Genomic DNA, 10,338 nt, shown 5'->3' on the forward strand with positions numbered 1-10,338 from the left:
GGGAAAAACCCACAAAAGAAAAAGTTATATTATGTATGTGAGAACTACGGGCGATGCTCCAGTGGTTTAGGCTGCATTGCTCCAGGTGTTTCATCTCCTTTACTTTTGTAGTATAATGACATCTAACAAATTGAGACACCTTTGAAGGAAAATAAAGAAAAGGAATCGGCTGCATAGACAAAAGGTGGTAAATGACTGCACTTAGAAGTATACAAAGATATTGTTTAGTAAATCTTGATCTAGAATAGTTCAAAGAACCTCTGCTTGTTCAACTCTTGCAATAGAGTTGAATAAAGATATCAATTTCCATTGGTTCTCCTTAGTGCTTATCTAAGCAGTAATCTCCTGCAAAATCTTGGGCAAAGAAGTTGATTTGTAAAGAACTTGGATTCTTTTTTGTTAGGATCTAGTCCATTTTGGAGAAAACAGCTTGATACCAACTTTTACTGAATTTTCTATTTTTTTCTATAATTTTATACTTACTTTTAACCGTCAGATTCAGTTTAGTAATAGCTTGAGTAATTGCCCATAATATCTCAAATTAGAAGAAAAAAGTGTCCCACGGTCTACCGAAAAACTTTTATTTTCATGTTTGATTTCTAGTCCAACCTGATTTGAAGAAAAGAAACTTCCTTATCCTTTTGGAATCTATTCTATATTTTTTGTTTTCATATCAAGAAGTTCTATCTTGTAGTTCGGTTATGAACAAGAAAGAACCGTTGTTTGGATCTAATATAACAATGGTTGCTTTTCCTTACCTGCCTGATACCTGACTCACAATGGTTAAAAAAAAGGTCTTCTAGTCCAGTCTCCATCAATACCATTCTGAATTTGTCAAAGGCTATAGGCATTAAGAAGCTAGATGCATCATTTCCTGCAGTTATATATCTAAGTTGGTGATGTTGGACCTTAGAGGGAGGTGATTAGGATCTTAAGGCCATAATAGTGCAATAAAAATAAGACAAGCAACAAACCACAAAATAAACAACTATAGCAAATGAGATAGAGTTAGAAATCATTATCCAAGTGACGCGCGATGTGTTAACAAGGTTCGGCCCGCTGACCTACGTCCCCGCTCCCCACTCTCGAGGAGAATCCACTACACAACCCGGTTTGGAATCCGAAACTTCTTCTACACAACGATCTCCACAAGATCTCAACTATACAGTTGATCACCACAAGATCTAACTCCCACACAGTTGATCTCCACAAGATCAAGCTCACAACAGTAGTAATCTAACTCCCACACAGTTGATCTCCACAAGATCAAGCTCACAACAGTAGTAATGGTGTAAAACTCTCTCTTTACAATGTTCCTATAGCAAGGAGAAAGATTGTAGTAATGGTGTAAAACTCTCTCTTTACAATGTTCCTATAGCAAGGAGAAAGATTACACTGAAGCTGAAGCTGGGATGTGAACTTAAAAAACAGAGAACATGTTTGAAAGTTTAGGGCTCTTTTGAAAACAGTAAATAGGTTTGCAGGATATTTCAAAATGGACAAGAGCATTTGAGAGAAGAGGGGTATGAGAGTTTAAATAGGAGAAAACAGATCACTTTAAACCCATACCAAAATCCCCCAAAACCTGAAAAAATCGGCGCTAAAAATCTGTACCAAAAAGACCATTTGAGTAAGCAGCGGTCGACCGTACAAATTTCGCGGTCGACCGCGAGCCAGCTTTGAAACTTGGAAAATTTCCAGAGACTTCTGCGGTCGATCGTGGGAATTTTTGAGCTGACGGTCGACCGTGACGGTCGACCGTGAAAGTTTCTGCTGTCCACTCAGGAAAAGACACAGGCGCGGTCGACCGTGAACTGATACAAACAGACACTGTTTTGAAACCTGTTTTTGACTCTATAAAAAATTTATAAAATATTTGGATGACTTCCAAAAAATTATGAAACTTTATAAAATATTTTTAACACTAAAAACAAATTGTTTAGAAAAGAAATTTTGCGAGTAGGTCCTCATACTTATGAAAAATGATATTTTATCAAAACGCTTAAAAATATAAGTATGAAAATGTGTGTGTGATATCCCAATAGCTTCAAGTGAAATCTAAAACTACTTGTCTACATTCTAGCACTAGAGAGAAGAAAAACTAGCTAATATCCTCACATAGTATTACAATTCTTTGAGTCTTGATATAGCTTGAGTTGATGAAGATTCTCATTGCATTTGTTGTTCTTGAATTAACATTGCTTCATCACTATGCCTCCTCCTTCTTTGGATATCATTGTTGTAGCTTATATTCCATTCAATCCTCCATGCATGGTACTAACAAGCTTGATATATATATATTAACTACTATATCACTCAACAAACAATTAGTACCGATAATGGTGGTTGTAAAACATCATCAAAACATAAGGGCTAACAATCTCCCTCTTTTTTATGATGACAACCAATCAAATTATAGCTTATAGATAGTAGTTCCCCCTATCTATGAGCTCCCCCTTATTATGTGCACAAATGAGGAGATTTCTCTCTTTTGTCACCATCAAAATGGGGTAAAAAAATGCATGTGAAATACAACTAATCAAGCAAGCAAGTAGAACTTTCACATAGTATATAAGCCCAAATCATTTCTTATGCGATAAAAATCATCTTCACTAAGAGGTTTGGTAAAGATATCCGCTAATTGAGATTTTGTGTCAACAAACACAATGGATACATCTTGCCTCTCTGCATGATCGCGTAAGAAATGATGGCGCACAGCAATATGTTTGGTTCTAGAATGTAAAACCGAATTTTTTAAAATATTTATAGCACTAGTGTTGTCATAAAAGATTTTTATATTTTGAAAATTCAAATCATAGTCAACTAAGCTTTGTTTCATCCAAAAACTTAGGCACAACATAAGCCGACGGTAATGTATTCCGCTTTCGTAGTGGACAAGGCAACACAATTTTATTTCGTGGAAGCCCAAGAGACAAGAGAGTTACCCAAGAATTAACATGTACCATTCGTACTCTTACGGTCTACCTTACATCCGGCAAAGTCGGCATCACAAAAACCATGTAAATCAAAGGAGGTGCTTTTTGGATAAAATAAACCAAGATCAATAGTTCCATGAACATATTTAATAATTCTCTTAACGGCAATCAAATGAGATGTTTTAGGAGAAGCATGAAAACGTGCACATGCACACACATTAAACATGATATCGGGTCTACTAGCGGTGAGATAAAGAAGACTACCTATCATACCTCGGTATAGTTTTTGGTCCACATCCTCACCACTATCATCCGCATCAAGCTTGACACTTGTACTCATGGGAGTTGGTGCATGCTTAGAGTTCTTCAAATTGAATTTCTTCACCAATTCTCTAGCATACTTGCTTTGAGAAATGAATATCTCATCCTTAGTTTGCCTGACTTGGAACCCGAGAAAGAATGTGAGCTCTCTCATCATGCTCATTTCAAAATGATCTTGCATAATTTTAGAAAAATCATTGCATAGAGATTCATTAGTAGCACCGAAAATGATATCATCAACATATATTTGAACTAAAATAAAATCATTTTTCCTTTTCTCACAAAAAGAGTATTATCAATTTTTCCTTTAGAAAAATTATTTTCAAGAAAAAAAACTAGAGAGGCGAGCATACCAAGCTCTAGGAGCTTGTTTCAACCCATATAAAGCTTTTTGAACCCGGTAAACATGATTAGAAAAAGCATGATCCATAAAACCGGGGGTTGCTCAACATATACTTCCTCTTCTATAAAACCATTTAAAAATGCATTTTTGACATCCATTTGAAACAATTTGAAATCTTTAAAGCTTGGAAATGCCAAAAACATCCTAATTGATTCTAACATTACAACCGGTGCAAAGGTTTCATCATAGTCTATGCCCTCCTCTTGATTGTATCATTGTGCAACCAAACGAGCTTTATTTCTAGTAACAATGTCATGTTCATCAAATTTGTTTCTAAAAACTCATTTTGTTCCAATTACACTAGCATTGTTAGGTCTAGAAACTAGTTTCCAAACATCATTTCTTCAAAAATTGTTTAGTTCATCATGTATAGCTAAAACTCAAAATTTATTATTTAAAACATCATTAATCTTCTTAGGTTCTAATTGAGATAGAAATGTAATATTACCACACTCAAAGCCTTTGAGCGAGTTAGAACCCATTGTGAAGGATTTCCAATGATTTGCTCATTTGGATGATTTGGTGCAAATTTTCATGTTATGGGGAGTTCTTCTTGTTCTTGCTCTTGAAAGTTATTTGTGCTTTCCTCATCCTTTTGAACATCTATTGAGGGTGTTTTACCAATACATCCAATACCAATGATTTTACATTTCTCTCCACCACCGAAGGAGACACTACCTCCTTCAATCATTGATAGGATTACAAATAGCTTTTTGTTACCCGTCATATGATGTGAGCAACCACTATCAAGGTACCACATCTCTCTACGTCGTGTTTGTGATGTTCCCTACAAAAGATGAATGTGTAGTAACTTTAGGTACCCAAGTCTTGGGTCCTTGGTGGTTAATAATCTTGATACCTTTGGGTACCCATGTCATTCCATAAAAATCATGATTATCTTTAATCCTACAATGAGTAGAAATATGACCATGTTTCATGCAATATGTGCACATAAAATTTCTCGTGTGTAGGAGCATAAGATCTATAAAATCTATTTCTACCATGGTGATGATAATTAGCATAAGCATGAGTGAGGTCTAATCCTACCACTTTCGATTTCAAGTCTTTCAATCTTGGATCTTAATTGTTTGTTTTTAAAATCAAGATCGCCTAGCAATTCATCTTTTAAAGCAAGAGAGGTTTGTAGTTGTTCTAGTTTGGCATCACAAGAAGCATACAACTTTTTAAAGAAAGAAAATTCTATTGACATCCTTTTAAACTCAACGTTTAATTTTTCTAATGCCGTAGCTAGATCACATTGCATATAAAAGGATTCACTTTCGGTGTCGGAAACTACCTCCTTTCGTAGCTAGATCACATTGCATATAAAAGGATTCACTTTCGGTGTCGGAAACTACCTCCTTTTCATAGGTCATGAAGCAAATGTTGGGATCATGAAGAGAATTCACTTTCGGTGTCGGAAACTACCTCCTTTTCATAGGTCATGAAGCAAATGTTGGGATCATGAAGAGAAAGTTTAACTCATTCTTCATTGCTATCCGAATCACTTGGTTCGGATTCCTCTCATCCGGCATACATGGCCTTCTTCTTCTTGTACTTTAAGTATTTCTCCTTGAGCTTGGGGCAATCTTTAGCGATATGACCCGGTTCATTGCATTCAAAGCACTTCCCTATACGTGAAGAAAATTTGTTGTTAGACCGGGGATTAAATTTCTTGTTCATTTTAATGAGTCTAGAAATTCTTCTAGAGAGGTGAGTCGCTTCTCTAGAAAAATCAACTTCACTCTCCGACGATGATGAGGAGTTATCATTAGCTCCTTTGAGAATTATGGTCTTCATTTTTGATGATGGCTCCTCAACTTCCCGTGGGGACAATTCCTCCTTGTCCTTTTCCTTGAGCTTCTTCTCATGAACCTTAAGCTTGCCGATGAGGCCATCGAGAGCTAGAGTGGTAAGGTCATGAGCTTCCTCTATGGTCGTAGCTTTGGGTTCCCATATCGAAGTTAATGAACGTAGGATCTTGTAGTTCGTCTCTTGGATAGTTAATTTCTTGTTAAGACCATGCAATTCATTGATTATGTTAGTGAAGCGAGAAAACATAGCATCAATGGATTCATTAGGAAGCATCTTAAATAACTCATATTCATGCATAAGCCCACTAATCTTGGATTCCTTAACTTGGGGGTTCCTTCATGTGTAATACACAATTTCACCCATATTTCGTATGCGGTTGCACACGTAGAAATCCTATTATATTTATTGGGGGAAAGATCGCAAATTAAGACGTTCATGGTCTTTGCATTGAGATTGGCTTGGTACCTTTCTCCATCGGTCATATTCACGACTTTGGGTTTTTCTATATATTTCTTCTCTATGAGTTCTAGAATGTTAAGATCAATGCAACGAAGGTAAATCTTCATCCTAGCCTTCCAATAAGCAAAATTACTACCGGTAAAAAGGGGTGGTCTAGTGGTGGATTGTCCCTCTAACATATGCACATTCATTGAAGCCTTCATAAGATCTTTCCTCTAAGGTGGTTAGACCAAAAACTAATATAGAGATCAAGTTCTGATATCAATTGTTGGACCCTAGAGAGGGGGTGATTAGGGTCTTAAGGCTATAATAGTGTAATAAAAATAAGACAAGCAACAAACCACAAAATAAATAACTATAGCAAATGAGATAGAGTTAGAAATCGTTATCCAAGTGACGCACGATGTGTTAACGAGGTTCGGCCCGCTGACCTACGTCCCCGCTCCCCACTCTTGAGGAGAATCCACTACACAACCCGGTTTGGAAGCCGAAACTTGTTCTACACAACGATCTCCACAAGATCTCACAACTACACAGTTGATCACCACAAGATCTAACTCCCACACAGTTGATCTCCACAAGATCAAGCTCACAACAGTAGTAATGGTGTAAAACTCTCTATTTACAATGTTCCTATAACAAGGAGAAAGATTACACTGAAGTTGGGATGTGAACTTGAAAAACAGAGAACAAGTTTGAAAGTTTAGGGCTCTTTTGAAAACAGTAAATAGGTTTGTAGGATATTTCAAAATGGACAAGAGCATTTGAGAGAAGAGGGGTATGAGAGTTTAAATAGGAGAAAACAGATCAGTTTAAACCCATATCGAGATCCCCAAAAACCTGAAAAAATCGGCGCTGAAAATCTATACCAAGAAGAACGTTTGAGTAAGCGGCGGTCGACTGTACAAATCTCGCGGTCGACCGCGAGTCAGCTTTGAAACTTGAAAATTTTCCAGAGACTTCTGCGGTCGACCGTGACGGTCGATCGTGGGAATTTTCGGGCTGACGGTCGACCGTGGCGGTCGACCGTGAAAGTTTCTGCTGCCCACTCAGGAAAAGACACAGGCGCGATCGATCGTCGCGGTCGACCGCGAACTGATACAAACAGACACTGTTTTGAAACCTGTTTTTGACTCTATAAAAAATCTATAAAATATTTGGATGACTTCTAAAAAATTGTGAAACTTTGTAAAATATTTTTAACACTAAAAACAAATTGTTTAGAAAAAGAATTTTGCGAGTAGGTCCTCATACTTATGAAAAATGATATTTTATCAAAATGCTTAAAAATATAAGTATGAAAGTGTGTGTGTGATATCCCAATAGCTTTAAGTGAAATCTAAAACTACTTGCCTACATTCTAGCACTAGAGAGAAAAGAAAAACTAGTTAATATCCTCACATAGAATTACAATTCTTTGAGTCTTGATATAGCTTGAGTTGATGAAGCTTCTCATTGCATTTGTTCTTCTTGAATTAACATTGCTTCATTACTATGTCTCCTCCTCCTTTGGATATCATCGTTGTAGCTCATATTCCATTCAATCCTCCATGCATGGTACTAACAAGCTTGATATATATATTAACTACTATATCACTCAACAAGCAATTAGTATCGATAATGGTGGTTGTAAAATATCATCAAAACATAAGGGCTAACAGGTGATGACACTCTTTACCATAAACATAAGTTCATTGTAAACTAGTGTTTTTGCTGGTTCCTTTTTCTTTCTTTTTTACCTTTTCATTCTGTGTAGTATGTGTGCTCTTTGCGTTATTTTTTTTGGCTGCTTCTATTGGGTGTGTTTTTGGTTTGTGTGTGCCTGTGCATGCATGTGTGTTTGGGGAGAGTGGGGTGGGGTGTATTTATTTGGTGTTTGAGGAACAATTGGGGCCAATCAATGTTGATTGTGGATCTGCTTAATCCTCAAAGATGAGGGGCGCAAGAGAAAGTGGGTAAGCAGATGGATATGATTTAACTGCTGAACAGGGAACATGAAGAGATCAGACATGATGAGAATCATTATTGTTTAAACTCTGTGTTTGGCTGAACTTCCTTCATCAGAAGTTCATTTTATCGCAAGAGAAAGTGGGTAAGCAGATGGATATGATTTAACTGCTGAACAGGGAACATGAAGAGATCAGACATGATGAGAATCATTATTGTTTAAACTCTGTGTTTGGCTGAACTTCCTTCATCAGAAGTTCATTTTATCGCACATCCGTCTGTCTTTCTAAAAGGCCAACCTGGTATTTTGAGAAAAGTTACATAATAGTTTTAGCAACTGGAAAAATCCATAGGCTGTGACTGTGTTTATGCTTCGGTGTTTCAAACTTAGGAGTGGGGATTGACCAAATCATGTACTATTTTTTAAACTTTTCAGTCTGGACATTGTTTTCAGAACCTGACTTGCAGGAGAAATTAACGGAATCTACTTTTTCAATTTACGATGATTAGTACATATTGATTGTAGTGAAATCTACACTGGATTTTGAAAATTTTCGAGTTAAAATCTTCGATATGTTGAATTGCCTTATGAAAATATAAGACAGACCAAGAAAGAACGCATTAATTGACTGACATATCAAAAAATAACCTTTTTTTTGCACGCGGTCATGGAAGGGAGAAAAGAAATATGTTGCCACCTGAAGTATACTAATGACAATCCCTAAATGTTGCTTGAGATTTCGAATATTCTTTTACTGTTACTTGCACCTCTGCAGTGTTGATCAAGAGGATTTACTTTCTTTCTGTCGTGTAGAATCTATGGAGTCCATGATGAGGCAAAGGACAAAGCATTTGAGCTGGAAATGAGCTGGGTCTGCGATGAGTCAAACCGCCAACATCAAAAGGTAATTTGCAGTAGAAGCTAAATCAACCATGTGACTGATATCATTATTTGTTTACACTGAACATAAATAACCCCTGAAACACAATTGATGTACTTAGTTAATATTGCTGTTTTTGTTTTACACGATATACATAGTTTCCATGTAGGCTACAAGTAAATTTTGTTCTGAAAAAAATGATGCTTTACGAAAATAGTTTTATCATTAACCAAGAGATTTCCTTTAATTTACTATTGTAATGTATTTTTGTCTTGAAATAGTATGTTTCTTTTCACACCAAACAAATATGATCCTTAATGATTTTTTTATTTAGTAATTCACATAACCTGTAACTGTTCCATGTACGGCATTCTATCTTCTATATCGACTCCCCATCTAGAACTTTAACTAACAAAAGGAATAGTATAATCTATACCCAAGTACTTATATAAATTTGATGTATCATAATTCATAAGGAAAGGAACAGTATAATGTATACACCAAGTGCTTATATAACTTTGATGTATCATAATTCACAAGGAAAGGAACAGTATAATGTATACACCAAGTGCTTATATAACTTTGATGTATCATAATTCACAAGGAAAGGAACAGTATAATGTATACACCAAGTGCTTATGTAACTTTGATGTATCATAACTCATGAGGAAGACAGGTACTGTTCTTGTTAGCAATTTTCGTTTCCATCATCTTGTTTGAGTGAAATTTCATATTTGTTTTCTTTACTTCCCACAATAAATTGGCTGTATCATTCTTCTGCACCAACCTATCTTTGTTCAAGCCTTCATCTTGTTTGTGTTTGTGCAATTATAGGTACCAAATGATCTCTTGGAAGAAGCTAAAGCAGCTGCCAAAGCAGCACTAGAAGAAATGGATGCAGATTAAGGACCTAAACTGCAACCTCAATTTCCTTCGGTTGTTCGAACTTGGGAACCTTATGACAACTTCAATCCTATTACTTGGAATTTCATTGCTTAAACTACAGGAGTATCTGATATCTGAAGAACACTTTCTGGTTTATGACAACAAGGACCAATTCTTTCTTTTGTAGTGAACTCTGAAGAACACTATGGCTTATGAGAATTGAGGACCCAATTCTTTCTTCTGTACACTAGCAAATGAAAAATTTGTAGATCTACATCACTCCTTGGTTTCCATGTTTTAGTTGTTGCATCTTTGATTAAACACTGTTCTACACAATGTCCAGCTATCCTGCAATTAACCTATCGGATTGGATGGTTATGTTAAATGCCCAGGATTGAGAGTTGAGCATGCGTAACTTTTTCATATATCATGTATTTATAATCTTACAGGAAAAAGACTAGCTTATTCATCATTATATTGAGGAACCATGGTTCATGAGATAACTCTGATGCTACTCAACCTCGAACGGATATGAAAAAAAAATTCCTTCTTGAAAGCAACTGATAAATCTAAAATAACACTGCTAACAACTTGTCTTAAGCTCTGCGAAACATTTATTCTAATTATTAAGCTCCCATTCAAGATGTCGGCACAAATAAATTGCATACCCAGTGAGAGGAAGCCTGCTTGC

The 10,338-nt window shown here is 36.1% G+C and overlaps 1 protein-coding gene across 1 annotated transcript in view; it reads left to right on the forward strand.

The window, feature by feature from the left end:
• LOC109849654 (proteasome subunit alpha type-3) overlaps positions 1–10,055 on the forward strand; it is a 16,718-nt gene extending 6,663 nt beyond the window's left edge. The window contains exons 9-10 of the mRNA XM_020419514.1: positions 8,696–8,786; positions 9,597–10,055. Coding sequence (XP_020275103.1) covers positions 8,696–8,786; positions 9,597–9,668 — 163 coding nt within the window. The 3' untranslated portion in view covers positions 9,669–10,055. The remainder of the gene's footprint in view (positions 1–8,695; positions 8,787–9,596) is intronic.

This window comes from Asparagus officinalis, chromosome 7, assembly GCF_001876935.1.
Source record: "Asparagus officinalis chromosome 7, Aspof.V1, whole genome shotgun sequence".
Taxonomy (NCBI): Eukaryota; Viridiplantae; Streptophyta; class Magnoliopsida; order Asparagales; family Asparagaceae; genus Asparagus; species Asparagus officinalis.